We start from the raw sequence: 22,777 nt of genomic DNA, 5'->3' as shown, positions 1-22,777 counted from the left end.
GCCGCAGGGCTCCCCCAGGCTGGCTGTTGAGCCCACCTACAGGCAGAGAACTTCACACGGTGACTTTTCTGACGTGGCCTTCCCATGTTACTCAAGCTTATCACAAGCAAAGCTCTTTTTACTCTTGAGACCCATCATGTTAAATGGTACTGAAGTTACTTTTATCAGTTAACGATCTTAAGCACCATTCCCGCAGGAGAATCAATATTCAAAATGGGCTGGGATGTGAGCAAGCGCCAAAGCTCTTTATCCATTCAACGTTCAGGCAGTTTGGGTGTCATCTTAATATAAGTAGCATTAATGTGCTTGAGGAAAATCACCATGGTTAACAGAAAGAAGACAGTTTCTTGGCAGAACTGTTCACTATCGTACTACTGTATACAAACGATATCTACGGGGCAGACCCTCAACTAGTGAAGAGAGCAGGGAGTTTCTACAGCAGGAGATCGCCATGACGTATGAAGAGAGGGCAGTCTTTTTCCTGTGTGAGGTAGATTGGGCTTCATCCTTGGGTGATCTGAAAGATACTAACTAAAATAGTTCACTTTAAATTTCCAGGAATTTAAATTATCATTGGCAGTATGTTCCAAGTGAGCAAGATCACTTATATCTGGTAATCCCTACAGCCCCTATGCTCAATATTACCTACTGGGAGGAAAGTACTGTGCTTTTACCCCAGCTGCAGGTGCAATTGCCCCTCTTTTTTTTGTTTGTTTTTACCTGACTGCAGAGCATATAGCTTGCACTCTCCTTATTTATTCTATACATTTCTTTTTCCTGACACCCAAACTTTGCTCCTGCTTCTAACCCCCAGAAGAGAAGTGAAGATGTGGCCAAGCACTTAAAGGCTCTAACAGCTTTGTGACACCCTGACTTCCAAACGTCACGCTCCAGGTGCTCGCTCTAGAGTCTGAGCTCTGTAGGCCCGTGTGTTACGATGATGAACAAAGATTAAACTGACCATCTGTACCAATCCCTTAGGCACATGGAACATCTTTCCTCCCATCTGTGTCAAATCGCCTTTGCTTCTCATCCAATCCACAGTGCTGACTGGGGGCAGGGGGGAAGATGTGGTTAAATGAGTAAAGGAGGGCTCTGGGATATATTCATAGAAACCCCGTGAAAGCAGGAGGTATAGTTGCGTATAACTATTTAAAAAAAAATAATCACACGTGCTAGCAATTAATACTGAACACAGGGCAACATTTGCTGTCCTGGGCAAGGGTCACCTCATTGCTTTCAAGGAAAAGAGGAAGAACTGGAAAAGAAAGCCCTTGGAAGGCCATTTAATCTAAACCATTACAATGGACCTCCCTACCTCCCTCTCTTTTCTTCCATGTTCTCTGGTTCTTGGATGTGAGCAGTTAAAGCTTAAGAGAAGTTACTTCTGCTTCTGGGGGGAAAAAGAGGCAAATTCCAGTGGATTTTTCATTTGAAAAATGGATAGTCAGCAAGACTGAGAGCATATTTGTAGCAGTGTCAGACCTCTTAAGGAAGTAAAAAAGAGGTTTGGGGAATAAGAGTACAGGAAGATGCATAATAGAGAAAAATAAAACTCCTTTGGGTCTCAACCTTCTACAGAGAAGCTGGAGAAATATGGTGAGACTAATTCTGTAGCACTTTCTGTTGCATGTTCTAGGTGAAATCTGTCAGATTATAAAAGGGAAAGCTACACAGACTGTTGTCCAGCATATTTAAGAGCACTGTTATGCTTCCTGTGCACCTGCAGCACAATCAGGTTGTTGCTCTGTACTGGATGCAATAGGATCCCTATAGATACAGCATGGCATGGGGTACTGAAATAATATCCTCCAGGCCTGTTTCAGCAATCTGCTGCTCAACATATATGCATAAAATTTGCAATATAAACACAACCTTTGCTGAACTCTCAGTCCTCTGGAATAGACAACACATCCTTTCCAGTCCCTGCAAAACCATTTTTGATGTAGAAAAACCACCAGTAAACCAAACAGCAGTTATAATATTTCAGTTCCCCCCAAAGCTAAGCTTTAAATGTCTGCTCAGCAACCCTAAACACATGAGTTACGAGGATGATAAAACATTTCTCTTATTAAGAGCCCAAATCCATTCCTGGAGTCGTTGCAATAGTATTGGAGTAGGGCTGAATTCTTAGTGTGTTTCCATGTATTCTTGATGAACTGTTTGATTTTCTCCTTTTCTGATTCTTGATGGCTTACTGCAAGGAACCTCCTGTAGGCTTGGCGATATCACAGAAGGATGCATTATTCTTTTTTCCTCTTGTTTTTTCTAGCAGTATTATCAAAACCTAAAAGCAGACTCTCGGTTTGCCCAAAATAAAAGATAAAATACTCACAACGAATAAACAGCGCAAGCAAAAGATTTTCTAAACATGTCACAAAATGACAGGAAAATAAGTGGGTCGGAAGAGCCTGCAATAATCGGGCACGGTGACTCAGCCCTGATGCATGTTTCTTTGGTCCACTTCCCAGGAGCAGAGTGCTCCGAGCGCTGTCATTGCCGCAGGAGCCCCAGGTGAGGTGCCAGCGTGAGTCACCTCTGCCCGGCACCATCTGGGCCGAGGGGAGCAGGGCAAGGAAACAGAAAGAGGAGACCTCTCGCTCAGCTGCACCCTGGCAGGTCTCAAAGGCTGGGGAAGATAACAGCACGCAGGGAGGGATTAAAAAAGAAACGTTCTGTGCTGGACGTGGCAGGAGTATTTTGTTTTGTTTCAATTGAAATTATTCCAGGACAGCTAAATTCTTCATTCTTTTTTTCCACCTGGGGAAGAAAACCTGACTCCATAGCATAAAACTCAGGTACCATCTATAGCTATGCTTTCTTCAAGAAGAAAAGCAAAAATGATAGAAAAAGCAATAGGAAAACCACTAAATGCTCACCATAATGGTCAGCCAGAAAGAAAAAGAGGTGGCCAGCCAGTCTGTCAAATGCTTAAAATTGTAAGAGCTATTAATAACAGCTGCAAAACCATCAAATATATTTTCCATTTATTTTAGGAGAAACAGAGCAGTTCAGCTTGTCTAGACAGCGGCTACCTTTGCTGAATGAATTTTGAAGATAGAAAAAGGTCTGTGCTCCCTCTGACATGTCTTGGGGAGTGGGGGGTGAGATTATGTTTTCTGTTATTGTATTAAAGTGCTTGAAGATTTAAAAAAAAAAAAAAAAAGAATGTAGAGTGGATTTTGTTGATTTCTTTCCCTCTCTTTCAAGAGGCTTTGCAAGCACTTAGATTATTTTTAGTTCTGTTTTAATGTATCCCCATCCCAGAAGGAAAATGCTCAGAGAAATGTTAGAGTTCTTGAAGACTTTGATAGTGCATGCCTAAGAGATGGCCCAAGAATCAGCTGTCATGCTAAATCACACGTTGACATGAGTACATGTATCTGGAGAAAGTCTTATAGGGATAAGATGCTCATCTCCTTGGTGGTGTCACCAATGAACGTGCTGAACACCAGCCAAGCACAGCCAGAAGTGATGGAGGGATCTGGCTGACTGAAGTAAAGAGCTGTGCAGAAATAGAAGCAACTTGCTACAGACAGAGATGGCAAAGTGTAGTCAAGCTGCAGATTTGTTAAAGTGAGGACTGAGGTGTCAGGGAGGATGCCTTCGGAGACTTCAGGTATTTAAGGCCTTCATGAAGCTGTGGGGAAACAGAAATGGTGAAAGTATTCTGTGAATAGGTGGAAACGAGAAGTTTAAGTATGCCCCCTCTTCTATGTTTGACTTCATTTTGTCCCTGTCAACTTATCTTAGTTTCTTAAAGCTCCTAATTATAAAGCTGTGAAATCACAGGCGACATTTAATGAATATACCACACGTTTTCTGAGTCATTATGGTATGTGTTTATCACCTTGTTATTTAGCTCAGCACCTGGTGCTGCTCATGCTGGAAGACAGAGCTGGCAATTAAGATAACAGATTGCTGACCATCCTGCTTGGCAGGTCAGGTTACGAATCAAAATCCTATGATTAACTTTAACTATTAAAATAAGGGACTCTACCTTTTCTAGTTAAAAACACTCTCCAATGGATAGAAGCCCTGGACTGCCACATTGTAAAGTTACGTTGTAATTCAACTGTCTTTTCATTCAACTGAAGATGGCAGGACTTGAAAATCCTAGTCCCTGGAGGTCACATTTAAGGCATATTTCAGAGAAATTCAGAACAGTGTCTAAAGAAGCTGTCTGTATTTCATTCTTACTGACACTGTTAAATTCTCTTGAGCTTGGCCATCTCCTCTGCCAGTTATGAAGTTTTACAGCCAGCTTCAGTAGTAATAAGAGAAGGAGCTTTCCTCGAAATGCTGCACTGTAGAAGGAAATATTTCTCTCTGTGACAAAAATTGTCTAATCTAATTTATCTAAAAACATAAAATACAGTCATTGAATTTCAATTCAGAAGTATCTAAGCGCCATCACAGTAGCATACAGAAGATTGAATGTTAAAAGCACAGGGCCAACTTATGTATGCAGTTCATTTAAACTGGTCTGGTAATTTTATTTTTTGTTATTAGGCAGTAGAAGTAGGAACCTCTAGTTTTGGCCATGTATCATTTTTAGCAGAATCAGTGATAACTTTTCTTCTTAATTTGCCTCCATATTTGAGTTTTCTTATTTTTAAAACCAGAAGAGCAACTATTTTCTACCAAAGCTGAAAATAATATGAAAGTATCTGGCATAAAATTAAACACTGGCAGCCAGTCTACCTCAGGAGTTTCCAATTCACTGCCGAATCACAGCTGATCTGTACTCTTCTATTTATAGCAGAAGACAAGTGAGAGAGACCACAGCGAGATCACACAGCAAGAGTTGTATGTTATTACAGAGCATCTCCACCAAGTGGAAGATCAACTGCGCAAAAGGGTGGGCCACAATATTGCTGTGAGTACTGTATATGCATGATGTGTTAAGCATACATTATCTTATAACACATTATCTATTAACGGAGATCACTCCATTCTCTAATCATGCAAACCAGACCACAGGTAGCTGAGAACTGAAGTCAAAAACAGTTTGCTGTGAACAGTTACATTTGGAAATGCAGTGTTAAATTACTGACCTAAGAATGACTAATTCAAAAGATTAAAGATGGCCAGAGCTGCTTCCTCTTCTGTTAACAGCAATTTGTGACAACCACAGCATCTACTCAGTGTAGAAAATGTTATTTAAAGAAAAGTTGCTATTACATAATTATTTTCCTAGCTGCCCAATAGAGATAGTAATGAGAATTTCCCCCTTTTGCATTTTTTTCTAAGATGCAAATATCTTAACTAACAGGTACCAAGCCTACAATTCATTAAATACTTTTCTAATTATGTTTATCATTATACAACAATAAAAAATATATTTATTTTCTGAGTACTAGCATAGTACTTTCACTGCCACACGGTTGAAATTGTAATGCTGTATTTTCCTCCGCAATTGATTGTGATCAAACAGGGCAAAGGAGATGGGTCTGCAGAGAGATCAATGTGAACAAAGGGATTTTTCTTGCCTCTCTGAGAGCTAACTTGTATTTACACTTCCGTCTTAAAGTGCACGATATCGAGCTTTGCAATTCTATCCTGAAGTTGTGCTCCTGAGGCTTCCAGGCTTCCATCTGTAGAGCTGGGGATTCTCACTAGAGCTGAACTTTTCAGGAGTTCCCAGTCCTACAATGGACACACCGACCTCCCTGAGGCTTCCAAGTCCATGGCAGTCCCCTAGAAATGCTTTCCCTAATCTCAGAAGCCTTAGGCTTGGCACCTGGCAACTTCCCTTACAGGTACTAGTTTGGGCCACTTCCCAGCTTACAGTTTCCTTGCTATTCCCTCAAAGAGGCTGGGTATTTACAGATGAAACACCACTGGAATGTGCTTGGGATGGGAAAGGTGAATGGAAAATAGAGTCACAGCCACAAATTAACCCTATCTTGCAGAACAGTGTGTACCACACCAGGCTATGCCAATGGGACATCCCTCATAAAGCTGGGCTTGGTATTTTCCTTTATGGGATTTGCCCACATCCTGACACGTATATTTATTGAAATATATGCATCATCACACAACTGCCTCATTCTCTCTAGGATCCCAGAGTGCACTGTATGTTCCTAGAGCAAGACATAATCTGAAAAGAGAAAAAAAAAACAAAAACAAAAAAATAAAAAAACACCACAGGAAGGAATTCATAGCAAGTTATATTGCATAGCTAAGATTATAGTACTGTGAAGGACAGATTTATTACTCCTTTCCATGAAAAGAGATTTTATTAGAAACACAGACAACAGCTACTACTCTATTCATAACAAAAAATAAATAAATAACTAAATAAATGGTGGTGTTTCTTTGCATTATAGTAACAGCTAGATGACAAAATCAGAGAAAAGTACTGGGTGTTATACATAGAAGTAGTCTTAAGAGATTTCCATGCTTAGCAGAGGAGAGAAAACAGAAAATACACAGAGCAAAGAAAAAGTAGCAGGGGAAGAATCAAAACTAGCCAAAAAAGCAAAAGCTGGAACATCTGCTCAGCAATACATAGCCAACAAGTGATTACCACTACCCACACCTTTGACATTTGGTGCATGTTTTTACACCTCTCCCTCCTTCTCATACTCACCCAGTGTGATGCTCATTGTGTGTCACTCTTGCCACATGTGGCATTAAGCCACTGAAAATTAACAGCTGATGCTACATTCACGAGTCACTAGAAACAAAGTATTTGGTTGAAGATTTAACTAAAATTTAAAATTACCTTCATTCATACAAAGGCAACAATCACTGCAGCCTTTTCTCACTTCAGAATAGAAATATTCTGCTTATGCAGGCTCCTTTGCACAGCAGTACTTTTCAAATTTAGCCAGTAAGGAGAGAGAGACTGTTTCATTTTCCCACTTTGTGTGAGTCTAGGATATTTACTGTACCCATTCTAAATTTAAACACAGGCTTTCTAATTCATTTTATTGAAGGTAATCATAACCAAATGAATTAACCTCTCATTTCTGCAGTTCTTGTATAGCTTCACTTTACAGTGACTGCACAAAGCCAGGCAATCAGCAGACATACCTTCAGAGAATCACAGAATGGTTTGGGTTGGAAGGGCCTTAAATCCCATTCAGTTCCAATCCCCCTGCCATGGGCAGGGACACCTCACACTACATCAGGGTGCCCAGGGCTTGTCCAACCTGGCCTTGAACACCTCCAGGGATGGGGCATCCACAGCTTCTCTGGGCAGCCTTTTCCATTGCCTCACCACCCTCTGAATGAAGAATTTCCTCCTAACATCTAATCTAAATCTCCCCTCTTTTAGTTTAAAACCATTCCCCCCTAGTACTATCAGTATCTGCCCATGTAAAAAGTCATTCTCCATCTTTAAGTATCTTTAAGCTCCCTTTAAGTACTGAAAGGCTACAATGATGTCCACACAGAATCTTCTCTACTTCAGGCTGAACATCCCCAGCTCTCTCATAGAAGAGATGCTCCAGCCCTCTAATCAATTTCATGGCCTCCTCTGGACCTGCTCTAAGAGCTCCACATCCTTCTTGTGCTGGGGGCCCCACACCTGGATGCGGGACTCCAGGTGAGGCCTCATGAGGGCAGAGCAGAGGAGGACAACCCCCTCCCGGCCCTCCCTGCTGGTCACACCTCTGTTGATGCAGTCGGCCTTCTGGGCTGCAGGCACACGCTGCTGGCTCACATTGAGCTTTGCAGTCCCCAGAACCCCCAAGTCCTTCTCCACAGTACAACAAACCTTGCTGTACTTCAAAATACCAATAAGCTGTCAATAATCCAAAAGACGTAAAGGTAAGACTCCTATCTGACCTTTGTTGTGTGTTACTATCCTTAAAAAGAACTTTCGCTATTATTTTTTCTCCATGATGAGTTTACCCAAAGTTTAAAAATCCACCATAATGTCCAATAAATATGATATAGACTAACAAACATTACTTACTATCCCACCTGTACTACTACTGGCAATAGGTACATCAATGTCATAACAGCAAAAGAGAGATTTCTTGTTGTTTTTGTTTGTTTGTTTGTTTTTTGTGAAGTGGGAAAAGGATAAAGATTAAAAAGGCAAAGTAAGCCTAATTGGAAGAAATAAATAAATAAATAAACAAAAACTCCAAGGATTAATTATTTACGCTGGCCTGCTAATGAAGCTGTGGGGCTGCTATCAGGAGTTTATTACCAGGGCAATGTTTAGTTGCAGCAAATGTATAAATGTATCTACGTAAAATGTAATTGTTCCTGAGATTATAAGTAAGCAAACGTAATAGTGTAAAATGGTCTGAAAAACAGAATGGATCTACGGAGAATTTGGATGATGTAGATGTTACGAGCACTCTGGAGATGAGGGAGTGATCTGAAGTGTGTATGGAGAGCGTACAAAGACAATGACCGATTTTAATTCTAAGTCATTGTGGAGGTAAATCTGGGTTTTTCAGTGTTAGTTTAGCATTGTAATAACCACACAGACATTAAGCAAATATTGTGTGTATTATATTGGTAATATTTTTACCAATAAAACAAGGTTAATGAGGTAAGTAAGACTATTTTCAATAATCACCTAGAGCAAACTAACAGGGCTTCCTATTTAATATCCTATATGCTCTGTACATTAAAAAATTGCCATTCAATATTGCCCACATGGCAGAAATAACCGCTCCCAAGACAGCTATCACAGGCAGAAGCAGCTTCCATAGTTTTAGTTCAAGGTCATCCAATATAGCTGGCTTCAAGTTTTGCTCTCCATCTGGAAGGCCAGCAGTATCAGGCACTGGCAGATTTCCCAAGGAGCATGTTTCATGATGACAGGGAATGCTATTTTATAAGAACTCAGTGCCTTTTCTGTTCACAGCCATAGGCAGTAACTGTGGATGATAAAATCTCACCTATGCTATTAATATTTACTGGGTCAGAATATGCTAATATATTTTTAAATGCACAGATTCTGCACAACAAATGATCCTGAACTTCAGTTTTTTATCTGTTCCTGTCTCACAGAGTAGTCTGAGGTTTTGCTGCCTATCCATCCATCAGCTGAATGGAGCCAACACGTGCATTATCCATTTTTACAATCATGTTTTTCAGTGTGGTAGATTTCCATGCTCTGCAGTGATATGAAACCTAACTGCTTCTGAAGCCAAACACAAGTATCCATAGCAGTAACACATGAAATACACAAGGTGGAGGACGCTGCATGAGCAGCTCCCTTGGCTTCTGGGTCTGTTATCTCACCAGAAAAGAAAAGCGGAAAAAAAAAAAAAAAAAAAAGTGGAACAGGAGAATTTCAAAGGCAGACAGCGTGTGCAATTTCTGAAGTGGTATGTTTGCTTTCCTTAGCAGCAAAGACAGATTGGAAATTTACAGTTTGACCCAAAACTCATATTACAGAGAACATTTTAGGAAATGAGCTGAGAGAAGCATGAGAAGAGAATGTGAGGGAATGCCATCTAACTATAAATGGATGCTTTTATGTACATATTGTCTACTTCGTATCAATATGGCCAGAATCCTCAGCTTTTCTGAAAATAAACTCAGAAAAGCTGGAGATAGTAGATGATGGTTTTAAGCTGTGTTTTCATCTCCTGGGCAGGTCGGAGGTGGTCACAACAGTTCCTAGCATAATTGTGAAAGGTCATAGAATCATAGAATCATAGAATCATAGAATATCCTGAGTTGGAAGGGACCCTTAAGGATCATCAAGTCCAACTCTTGACACCGCACAGGTCTACCCAAGTTCAGACCATGTGACTAAGTGCACAGTCCAATCTCTTCTTAAATTCAGTCAGGCTCGGTGCAGTGACCACTTCCCTGGGGAGCCTGTTCCAGTGTGCAACCACTCTCTCTGTGAAGAACCCCCTCCTGATGTCAAGCCTAAACTTCCCCTGCCTCAGCTTAACCCCGTTCCCGCGGGTCCTGTCGCTGGTGTTAATGGAGAAAAGGTCTCCTGCCTCTCGACACCCCCTTACGAGGAGGTCTTTAAATATCAGCAGATATTGTGCATAGATATTTGTCTCAGCTAAAATATGATTGTATAATGTAAATTGGGGCATTATCTAATCGAGGAAAGCTTGCTTTTATAATCTGAAAATTTGTTCCACTTCGGGTAATTATCCATAGCAAGAAGGTATTCAGCTGGAAATAATGTGGAAAACCTGTATATGAAGAGTACAGCTATCTTCAGCTGCCCTTCTTTTCCTTAAAGTATGAAACAATAGAAGGGACTAAGCAAAGGACAGGTCGATAAAGGCTAATATCTTACTTTCAGTTTGCACCAAGCTCTGAGAAACATCATGACCCATTAAGTGATTGTTTCAGCTGATTTTGCTTCCTGTATTTCTTTGTATTGTTAAAAAAGAAAAATACAAATAATCAGAAAGCTGGCCTCTTTTGTACATGCTACCAATATGAAATATTCCTCTGCGGTATAAAGCGTGTAATCTGTTTAATTGATAGAAGAGTTCAGCTACATCAGTTGCCTTTCAAATCACAACTTTTTAGGGTTCAGGTTTCAGGCTAAGAATATAATCATTCTGCCATCATACTTTGCATTTTATTGAACTTCACTAAGCAAATTAAAACCCCACATTTTGCAATATTTTTGTCAATAAAAAAGCATCACAAATTTCAAAGTTTGACAAAGTCACACTGTTTACATGTATTTTGGTTTTCAAGTATTTTCTTTTTTATTACTGAGACTTGTCTCACATTATGTTTAGCACACTAGCAAGATTTTTCTACTTCTGTCTGGAAGGCAGACACATAAGAGTAGAAAGAAGTTTAAAACCAGTACAAAAGAGAGAACAACCACGTGTATCGAAACTGTATTTGTGGTCTTCACTTAAAAATCGCTGCTATCTCATTTTAAGACAGGACAAATCATCGCTTTCCACTGTTCTCAATGAGTTCCATGTATTTTGGGAAGTTTTTCTTTAGCTCAGTGATAGGCAGACCACGTAAGTATCTATATTTGTCTTTGAGAAAACAGCAAATTTTTGGCCTGTCACTGTAAACTCATAAATATTGCTCTGTGGAGCTGTGGCCTTTACATGATTTGTGGGCCTGGTACAGGTAAAACTGCAACACCTTAAGGATGTCTCCTGAATTTTAAGATAATGTTGATGGATATAAGTCTATACCTGAATTATCCACTGGTCAGGGAAGATGCAATTTCTGGAACCTGTCAGTAGTAGTCATAGTCATCAGAGGCGGTCACTGGAAAAACATAGTTTTTTGAGAGCCTTAGCTGGCAGCCCACAGCCCTCTGTGCCACACAGCCCACGACACGGTAAAAGGTGTGCAGGTAGCTTGTGAGGAAGGAAAAAAAATCCTCAGAACTATTGGAAGAGGAAGGTGGGTACCAGGAGATCAGTCCGCGCAATCCCTACAGGCTAGGCAGCCATTTTGTGTTGTGTGGCTGAGCGCCCACCAACTGGGCAGCCATTTTGTGTTCTGTGGTTGAGTTCCCACCGACTGGGCAGCCATTTTGTGTCGTGTGGTTGAGCTCTGACCACCTGGGCAGCCATTTTGTGTTGTGTTGTTGAGCACCCACCAAATGGGCAGCCATTTTGTGTTGCCCGGTTGAGCTCCCACAGGCTGGGCAGTCATTTTGTGCTACCTGGTTGAGCTCCCACAGGCTAGGCAGCCATTTTGTGTCGTGTGGCTGAGCTCCCACCGTCTGGGCAGCCATTTTGTGCTGTGTGGTTGAGCACCCACCAACTGGCAGCCATTTTGTGCTGTGTGGTTGAGTTCCCACAGACTGGGCAGCCATTTTGTCTCATAGAAAGACACAGTGTTTATTTGGCCTGTGAGATCCAGTAGGCAGGTAGTATTGCCTCCTGTGGCTTCACAGTGGAAGGACTCCTTCTAAACTTGAAAAATAAAAGGGTGTCTCTCATTAAAGGAAGTTTTGATGCCTTTTCCCTTCTTTAACCCAAACCATGAACCTGCAGGTAGGTAAAGTCTTTTGTGATTGATTACAGTATCATGTGAGTGACTGCTGCTGACTGGGTACCCAAATCTCTTTCAAAAGGTGGAAACCTTCTTCCTGAAGAGACAAATCTTTCAGTGGCCCAGAGCAGCAACTGTAAGTAATTTTAATTTCCAATAGAGCATAAGGTAACTTGCTTATTTAGTGCCACCACTGCAAAGAAGTGGAGCAAAAAGGGGGGAAATTCATTAAAAGTAAATAAATAAATAAAGTTTTGATATTTTAACTCAATACTTGGTTACAGAAATCTGTGTGATGTTTTTTTTTATATTTTTTTTTTCAAATATAATTGTAAGTTTCTTCACTTTAATTTGAGAAAATTGAAAATCTGGGTCTGTTGAATTACTGATATGTTTGATAGACATAGGCTAACAGATCAGATACTGAATAGAGCCTGCTTAGATTTGTATTAGAAAAAAAGATAAATATATAGTATGAGATGACTTTGGAACACTACTGAATATCACCGTTTAAGTCTGATACTGTTAAATCCATTTATTTTTAAACTTAATTCTACTGCCTGATTCTCTTCCTCTGATACTTTAGGTCTTGCTTTGACTTAATAATGATGATTAAGTATCTGTCTTTTCTTTCTTCACCATCCCACTCTTTCTTTCACCCCTACTGAGTGACCCTTTTAAAGCTTTTAAGAGGAACTATCTAGTAAAGATTTCTAGCTACTGAAGTGATACCAACTGTGAGTACCATGATGTAACATTTGTGTAGTGATGGAAGAACAACATATTTCATTTTATCCTTTTTGTTGTCCTACAGACTGCATTAGTCATTGGTGTTATTTTCTTCAGTGGGGGAAGGTAATATGTGCCTCAAAATATTAACACCAACTAAAATAAGGTCTCCCTGCCTTAACTTTAAAAGCGAGCAGTTATCTGTATGTCTTGCTAAATATTCCCTCACTGGAGTTCACGTTGCTTTGAACAGAAAAAGATCTTCGAAAATTTGAGAGATATAATATGTAGATCACAGCTGAGAAACTGCCTTAAAGAATATTACGTTATATTGATGATCCTGCATAGCAGCAGGAAAATTTAGCTGGTTCATGCACGGAAGACTGAGAAAATGCAAACTGACACCAGGCCTGCTGAGCATCCACACACTGCTAGGTTTTGTTTGTTTGTTTTTGTACTGTCTGTTATGCTAACCTGGAGCATTTCTCTGCCAAATGCCCTTATTTTATGGCTACTGCATTTGTTTGGGCAAAATGTTGACATAACTGTTAGAACATAACAAGTCTTGTTGCAAAGCTGTTTCATACATCAGTGAAGGTGAATTTTATTATTGCACCTTGGTCTGCTTTGTGCATCTTCTTCAAGGTAAACAGTAATTTCAGTTAGCTGCCAGAGCAAGGTACTTCCATAGATTAAACTTCCGTGGCTCTGACAGGGGAAAGGCTTGCTCTAATTTCTGTCAACAACAGGTCTGGCTTGGGGTGTTTTGTTTCCTTATTCTTAAGTGTAAACATTGTTAAAATACAGTATCTGTATAGTGAAAAAAGAACTGTGGTAGTTGCTGGTGTGTGTAAGTAAAGCTGACAGGCTGCAATGCCTCCAACAGGGGAGAGCCACAACCACCATTTGGGCTTGTGATACACTCAGAGTGTAAACCCTCTAGCTTATTCCTTTTTTTTTTTTTTTTTTTCCTCTCCTTTAAATAACAGCTACAATATACTTTGTCCTAGCTTTAGGATCTGGCTACATGTGAATGCAAAAAATAAGTAATACAGAGAAACAGTGAGAAGAATGAACCATTATTTTTTAAAAAGCAGATACAGATGTAATCTGATATGGAATTAGTGCATCGTATTGTTCATGCTTTTGTAAGAACTAAATAACACCCAGTTTAAATGAAGAGAATTTCTATTCTGTTGCTAACAGCATGAGAGAAAAAACAGCAGGAATACAAACATACCACACATTGTCTCTGTTACTATATGTATGTCTTATCCTTTGTTATAATAGAACAAAAGGCTAAAGTGGGCATACAAACTAAAGCGATCTCGTTCTCATTAATGCTATCTTCAATTCTATGGTCTGGGCACAGGTGTAGCAGTACTAGTTGGCAGCCACATGTTCAAAGCCAAGTGAGTTTTAAACCTTTCTGACACAGTGCAGTTTCATGTAGTTGGTTTTATAGGTCATTCATTGGAGAATCCAGTCCTGTCAAGAGAAACTAATTACTAAAATTCATGACCTACATACAGACTTCTTGTCTTGGTATACTGGCAATCCACTACTTCAGGAAATAACTGAAAAGCAGTAAATATGGCCACATATAAAGTCTTCCACAGTATGTCTATGAATGAGAGTTTATGTAATTTGCCTAAACAGGTACAAAACTTGGACCACTGAGGTAACTGTGATTTGTGCTGTTAATCTCAGCAGGAGGTTAATGTATTCGGGTTAATATATGTTGTTAAAAGACAAATACAGCTGGGCCCCTGTCATTGTAAACTACTCAGAATGAAAGGCAGTAAAGAACAGCTGCTTATACACTAGTTGGGCACCACTAGCAACATCCTTCCCATTCACTGTTTTTGTCAGGAATAAAATGTAAAAACATTTTTACAAATTAGACAAAAGTCAAATAGATAATTTTCTGGACTCCAAAAGGGTATTAAGGGAAGCATGTTCTAATTCTGGAGGTCTTTGTGTGAGAGGGACTGCTTTTTGTTTCACATACAGTACAGCCAATATGAAGAACTTGCTTGTTATAAATGGGCTTAGAAAGATAGGAAACCTACAGGGGGCTTTAAAAATCATGATCAGTGCAGTCTTGGGTTGCAAGCAGAGTGCCAGTGCAGACAGATGTATCTCACCATTTTACTCTGTGGTGTTAACAAACTGAATTTTACTTCCTGAACAATTAATGAGCAGAGCCAAGACATTGTGCGACAGAGAAGGGAGGAGTCAGGCTAGAAACATGGGTGAACATCCCTGGAACAGTTGGTGTGCTGCTGCTGAAGGAATGAGAGGGGCTGTGGCACAGACCTCGGTCTGAAGGCAGTGGCAGCAGCAATCAGCTTAGCTTTCCAGGACTTAGGAAATACAAAGTAGTAGAGCCACCTCTGACAGTTGCTGCCCCTGTCACCTGCCTGCTTTGCTAATACCTAGGGCCAGCCTTAGTGGAGACTTTGATACAGCTGCTCAGAAAAGCTTTGCTCACTGAGACAGTGGACAGCTGGGGACTCCTCCTGGGTAGCTCTAGGCAGGGCGTGTTTGGGTATCTAAGGCAGGAAAAGCACTGTGCACAGAACGAATGTCAGTTATATTCCCTTTTCAATAACCAGGCTCCTCTGTGTTCAGTTCATTACTGCAATACCTGCCAAGCAATACAGAGGGGTGAGTGTGATGAGTGTGAGCACAGGGGAAATGAAAAGAACAGACTGGATATGAGAACAAATAGAACAAGGGGAGAACATGCAGAAATATGACAAGCTGGTGTCTACCATGGCTTTCATTCACTGGGACAGTTTACTTCTGTCCCAGTGCTTTGTTTGATATAGAAAATGTTAAGAGAACTGTAGGGTTCAGCGATGTGGCTTTCTTCAGATTAAATTTACGTACAAGCCAATTATCAAGTACTAACTTGATTACCAGGAGCAAGTATGACAAAACTGGGTTTGTTTACTTTATTTGTAGCACTACAGCATTGTTAAAGGTCAGAGTAACTGTAACCAGTCATTATTTCCAAAGATCTCTAAGCAGTGACTGTATATATGCTCTGTGCTGTTTGCAGGTAAAGCTTCCTACTTCTGGCAGCACATGTAAGTCAGGGCCCTGAAATTAACCTCCAGTAATAATAGTTAAAGTGCCAGTCTTATCTTGTTACCTTACAAGCAGAAGAGATGATCTCTGGAGGTCCCTTCCAACCGAAACCATTCTGTGATTCTGCAAGATTTTTTTTTTCCTGGTAATGTAGCTTCATTATTGCCAAGAAATGGTGTTCAGTAGGTTTTTAGACCTACTGCAGTTGGCCTGTCAGCAAAGGCGCTAGTTTCTGATCTCCAATACTCAAAGACAGATGGGACTTCAAAATAATATACTCCCTATTAATAAGTCCTTATCTTCTAAATTTAGTGATAAAGGAATATAAACCGTACTGACTTCATCATCAGAATGGGATTAATATTCATTAACCTTTAGTGGGGCTCCTATGCCTGACCCTTTTGGCAGTTTTGAAAATCTCTCATGGAATATTGCTATTTAATTTGATGCATCAAAATGTGTTTTGTGATCAAAACTTAATAGCTTCCATTTAACAAATGTCAAACCTTGGCTGCTGTTAGTCCAGAACACACTGTGCTCTCTTGTGACAGGAACTAAGACCACTAATGAAGTGAGGAGCAAAGCCTGAATTAGTTTCAGACAAATATCATTCCCACAACGGACTGAAGTCAGGTATAAAAATATGCTCTGTAGACACACACTTCGCTAAAGTTTCCTTTCGTAAGTAATAGATCCATTTTATACAGTCTGCAAATCATGCTGAATAGAAAAGGTAATTTCCTCTGCAACTACAAAAATAATTTCCCAGCGGCATTTTGCAAGCATTCACCTAGCTGGAATGCTCTTTATCTTTCTTCCTTTTAAAATGTCAAGCAGATTAAAGTCTTCTAAATAGCATCCTTTCCTATTTTGATTAATTTTGCATAGTATTTTCCCATAAGAATTGATACTTACATAAACCTGAGTTCTGATTCTCTTCTGACTAAGACTTCCCGAAGTCTCTGGATCTTTGCCATCTCTAGCTCAATTTCCTCAGGCATCATTGTTGTTTCAGCCATTGAAATTATGTCAAGTTGATCTGTGTGTGAAAGAAGAGAGAAAATGAATGAAGCTAGTCCAATTGTCTTAACAGGGCTTTTTAGGAATGTGGATTTAATCACGGAGCTATCTGGCTATGGAGTAATTAATGCAAGTAGTGGAGAATAGCTGAGTGCTACATTGACTGCTTTCTCTGTTGTTTTGCTTATTACTTTCGATGTAATCATTTTGCAGTCAAAGAATCCCTAAGCCAAAATGACTTAATTTCTAGTCAGAATCCATCACACCTCTGGGGAATCCTAACCCAGTGCATAACCAGCTACTCTTCCTTAACTGGTATCACCACAAACTCTGCAAGTATAGCCATAGCTACAAAACTAATTCAAAGCAATTACTTTCAACTCTGGAGTCTTGTCTTGGCCCAAGTGCAGGCCATGTAAAAAGATGCAGGTTTCTTGTTTTTAATTATTGGAACTCTCTGTGTTATTCCACTATCTCAGTGTGAGCAACAGCCCAGACCCACTATAGAAGAGCCAAAGATGGGGATAGAAATGACACAGGGCCTAATTCTTCATAGATCTGAGTGTTCCCACTGAGGGCACTGATTTGTTTCAAACAAAATTTAATTTAATCAGGATTTGAGACACTAACATGTTGAGTGCCTGCATATTTTAGTACCCAAATGCAGACATACCCCTGAAAGCAGGCCTGTTTCAGCCCTATTGGTTTGAAAAATAAAAAATGGAGAGGTCAAAATGTATCATCCATGACTAAGCAGAAAACAGGAGACAAAAAGCTGCTTGATTATTATGAGACAAAATCCAAAGTTTCTCATGACAGACTAAGCTGAGAGGAATTTCTGACAGAAATTTGGAGTAGGAACAGAACTACAAAGTCTCAGCAAATACAAGCTCTGCATCAGCGTAGTTCACAAACAGCTGTTCTCTCAAAATGGAAGCAAATTAAAGAAATTCTGGAGGATATAAGGAAAATAAATTTGACCCTAATGTTTTTGTTTGCTTGTTTGTTGGTGGCTTATTTTTTTTTTTAAGTTATATTGTCTACTTTTTTTGGCTTCGGTTCATAATGAAGAAAGTGGATAAATAAATATTAAGAAGTGACACAATCTCTCTCATGAGAGAACAGCCATTTCTCCGCAGTTGTTTTTAAAACTCGGATTGCAAAATTGTTGGTAAAGCAAGCCTATCTTGTGTGTCTGAACACACAACTACTGCCTGTAGAAGATGGAATTTCCTATCAGAAATCACTGTGTTTGTTGGAGCATATTTACTGGAGGTATAGGCTAGATGTCGTAAGAAGCCTTGTTTCAGCTCTGTCGTTGATGGCTAGCTCCACAGTGTAAAGCTCACGTGTCTTTTGAAATCCCAGCCATGAACTTAGGTGGTCAAATAGAAGCTTAAAAACGTGGAGCCTCTAGACATGTTTCAGGAAGGGTGAGCCCCAGTGACAACACCCTCAGGGACTGTATCCAGACTCCTCCCTTCACACCCTCAACCACGTTTGGGAATGAGGAGCTATAGCGAAGTCTGGAACTTAACAGCAGAGCACTTAAGTGCTGTCCTACCACTAAGAGGTGGTCACAATTATAATACAGTACTTGAGATGTTTTATCAGACAGCATTTAAAAGAAACTAGAAACTAGGACAAAGATCTGTAAGTGTAGTTCTGCCCCTTGTTGCTTTTCAGTGCTGTGGAGTTATTTTAACTGCCTGCAGCAAAGTTAGCTTTGATGCAAATAATTTTTCCAAAAATATTAAGCAGGATATAGAAAGTTATTCTGATGCTACCATGAAATAAAGCTAATAATACCAGTAATTAGAAGGATAAGCCATGAGTATCACACACACACACACAGATATACGCATATACATTTTAAAATTAGTTCTCAAGAGCTCAGGAAATAGGGAAAAAGAAGAAAAAAGAAAAAAGGAACTAATTTATTTCCACTCTGCAACTGTAGCTTAAGTGCCACAGTATTACCCCTTGGATCAGATCAGGTATCATAATGTGATTTCAGTAGTTCAGGAGGGAAATCATGGACAAACCTTATGCCGTATGTGTTTAGAGACAAGGCAAGAATTATTGTGACAGCAGTAGTTTAGTCTGACCTCTTGCAGAACAGTCACAGATTCTCCTTCACATCCCACTCAACGTGTGTTTGAACCAGAGAAAATAGTCTTGAAAGCTATCCAAAATTATGCAATGATTTCAAAATAATCAAAAATATAAGCAAGGCACCACAGGTTTGAAAGTAGAGGGAAATAAATATAGAAACCATAAGATCTTAGTTCACAACCTGTCTCTGAACTTAGAGATGCAGCTAGAACAATACAGACGTAGAAGGAGTAGTGGAGTTTATCTCCATAGCAGCATGTGTGCTGTGAGCATTACTGTAAAGAACTTAATTCTCACAGAGATTTCAGACTGAAAGGAGTATTAGGAAGAAGATGGATGAAGGCAACTTCGAGACAAAAATCCAGGGCAGTTGACATAGGAAAGTATTTGAAGGTGAGAATGCAGAGATCTAAGCATGGGATTCTGTGGTGCTAGAAGAGATTAACAGCCAATTCTAGATGGGTATGCATGGTCTTCCAAGGAGATGGGACTGAAGGATATTGGCCCTGCTTTATGCATGTTCACTTGTACGCTGATAAGGAATGAAGTCATTTTGCATCTCCAGCTTTATCTAGACCTCCCTTCCTAACACATAAAGACTAAGTAAGCTCCTTTGGCAGCTGCTAATTTACTTTATATAGGTGAGTCCCTAGGTCTGATAAACCCAACAATGCTGCAGTATGCCACCCACTTTGGCCCTCTCTATAGAGTACACATTAAGGCAGGCAGTATTTCCTGAAAATCCTGAAAGAGTACAGCACAAGTGTGCAGATACTCTGGAAATACAAGCCTCTGAAGAGATCAGGATTCCCACCTCACACCTTCACCTGTTTGCATATGAATTTCTCTTCTAACTTTGTGGGTAACTGGCCTACCTGGCAGCAGCAATCCTAATGGATAATTATTATTCAGAAAATGATTTGTGCTCCTGTGATGAAAGCTCTTGGGAAATAATATGTTAACGTTGTTAAGGCTTTGAGTAAAGTTCTGGCTCTGCCGACACCTTTAGTGCTCTGAGACATGATTCTGAACAGCTTCACACAGAAGCCTCTTGCCTTTTCATAACAGAAAGGAGAAACCTTTCATTTTGTTTAGAGCTGGCATGCATTAGTCAACTATTTTTTCACATATATTGTTATTACAGAAATCAAAGCTCTGTCTCCGATAATGAGACAAAATTCATAACGTGAAAGTGGAGGCACCACAGATTAGTCACAGCTAGTGACAGGACTGAACTATTCTCTGAGCTCTACAATCTCCAGGATAATTTTCAGTGACAAAGAAACAAGTAAAATATTATTACTGTATGCACAAAAGGATATTAACATGAAAATAATTGCTACATAGAAATGAAATTATCAAGCTATTACATATAATGAGCAGGACTGAAGAGGAAGCTACTTATGCATATTTTTGCTTCAATTTAAATGTAGACTGGTATATTTAAACTGGGCATTAACTTAATGATCACACTGCATCCTCAGTGTGCCAGTGAGAAATGGAACATTTAGCCACCTGTGATGAGAATCAACAAAAAATAAAATGCTTATTGAGTTGATAAGTACAAAGAAAACTTTAAAAGAAGCCTGAAACAACAGAAGGAGAAATGGGAGAACACATTGTACCTGGTGTCAATAGTTTCAGACAAATTGGTAAGAAATGCTGTATGGAAAAATTAACCATCAGCAGAAATCCTACTGCTGTCACTTGATGAAAGCACCCTCTTGTCTACTGAGCAGCTCCCTGTGCTCTAGAACCATTAGCTGGTTTAATTATAATTTCAGGGTTTTGTTATCATCATCTTTGTCAAAGTCAGGAACGTGGAGAATGTGAGGTGTATCAGTAATGCAAACGGTCCTGAACCCATGCCTTAGGAACCCAAAACTATGTCATTGTTATTCTGATAGCATCGTCATATTAACCAACAATCAACCTGTAACAGTGCCCACTTCGCAGTACAGGCAGTAAGAGCTGAGTTGCTTATGGATACATGGCAAGTCTGTGGCAGAGCCAAGGTCTGCTGAATCTCAGCACCTCTTCAGGACATTGCTTATCCTCTCCCTTGCTCATGAGTTTGCTGCACTTGGAAGCCATCAATCACTCACTCAGTCTTGAAGAATCATCCTAGTCATTTAGCAGCAGAGGAGCTCCAGCAAAGGTAAGGGTAATGACCCAGCTTCCCTGCCACTCCTCTTCATCTTTGATATGAAGGAAGTATCTTCAGTGAGATTGTGTTTAGTCAATCCATGACTTCTGAGAGCTCTTGAAAGGATTGAAGTGCAAACCAGTTGCATGGCTTCTCAAACATAAACACCACTGAGCAACAAACCTGCTGCTCAGCCCACCCAGCTACCGTGCTTCAGCTGACAATGATTTTAAGTCACTGCTGTTCCAGACTGGACTTAAACTGAGCAATTTGAGGCCTATTTCCACTCCCGTAAATTGTCCAATAATAAAATAATCTTTGTTAAAATACCATTAATGGCTAAATTCTGTTCCAAATTTGGGTCAGCGCTGCTCTTTCTCAAGAACTGAATGAAATTCTTAAACTGATCTGTTTTCACTGAAGTATATTAAATGCTAATTGAGCAACTCCCAGTGCTGTTTCAGGTATCAAAATCAAGACTTTCAAGACCGCTATTAGTTGATGAGCCAGAGCAGAAGTAAGCAGGAGGCGCAGGTTAGAGACAGATGAAAAGAGAACCAGATGGTACAACTTAAAAAAAAGATTGCTAGGTGGAAACTGAAATAGTTGCATAATGCAGAAAAATAAACTGGTATAGTACAAAATATTCCAGATAAAAAACATTCATGTGAAAAGAATCAGATTATCAGATTGTTCATGCAGCTTGTCACTAGCTTGTCACCTGGAGGCATGATTGAGTAGTCTTGTAGCCAGGCCTTTTACTATACCATTTACTTTTGTCTCAAGTGTAATCAGAGGCTCACATACCATGGTGTTTGTTGTTTTCTTTTTTTTTTTTTTTTTTTTTCCCTTCTTTTTAATTTAACTCATCTAGGGCAGGATGCAGTGGCAAATAACTAACCCATGCAGAAAAAGCTACATCTAATTACTCATTCCTAATCTAGCCTGCTGCAGCATTCTATTACTGTGAATCCTATCAATGATTAAATTTGGCATGTCTGTGGAATGGTGTTTTTCAGTGTTTTATGCTGGAATTACCATATAAATATAGCCAATAGCTAAACACGGCACAAGCAGCTGCAATGTATTTTGTTCCTGGCTTCCCTGACAGGCAGGCATTTTAAAATGGGGAGACTGAGGGAAGGGTGAAGGTGGTACAGGACAGTTCCAGTGTGGAAGTGACCTAACTGTCACGGCTCTGAGCACATCTCACCGCTCTGGGCTCACGGCTGGTTTGGACATGGGGCAGGTGTCTGACCTTGAGAGGCCTCAGCAAAGGTTCCCTGTCCTTCTCCCCTCCTTCTGCTCAGCAGCAGATTTCAAGCTGAGACTCTTCCCTGCCCACTCCCTCCCTCCAAGACCTGGACTTGACTTCCCACTTGGAGCTGCCTTGTCACTGGAGGTTTTGTCTGGAGATCTGGCCTGTGGCTGGCCCTGGGCATTGTCACCAGACCTGCTCTGTCCCTTTGCTCAGACACCACTGGAGTGCACCCTTGCCAGCGAGGATGCTGCCCCTGCCTGCCTTGTCATGACTCTCAGCACAAGGCTCACCTGGTCTTTAGAGCTGCCAGCCTTTGTTGTACCCAGTGCTGATCCTCCCCCTACAGTAAGAAATGGAAGTAGTTCTCAGGACTGCAGCAAACCTTGGAAAAAGGCTCATTTCATCAGGGTTTCCCTTTCTTTTGATGATTGCTGGAAACATTCCAACAGAATCTACATATGTAACTATAGAATATAGCA

General features: G+C 40.2%; 1 protein-coding gene across 1 annotated transcript in view; it reads right to left on the bottom strand.

Annotated features, from left to right (window-relative positions):
• Positions 1-22,777, bottom strand: part of BMERB1 (bMERB domain containing 1) — a 51,452-nt gene that overhangs the window by 9,675 nt on the left and 19,000 nt on the right. Inside the window, exon 2 of the mRNA XM_068699853.1 lies at positions 16,672-16,795. Within this exon, the coding sequence (XP_068555954.1) occupies positions 16,672-16,795 (124 nt within the window). The remainder of the gene's footprint in view (positions 1-16,671; positions 16,796-22,777) is intronic.

Source organism: Anas acuta, chromosome 15, assembly GCF_963932015.1.
Source record: "Anas acuta chromosome 15, bAnaAcu1.1, whole genome shotgun sequence".
Classification (NCBI taxonomy): domain Eukaryota; kingdom Metazoa; phylum Chordata; class Aves; order Anseriformes; family Anatidae; genus Anas; species Anas acuta.
This window is presented reverse-complemented; position numbering and strand designations above follow the sequence as displayed.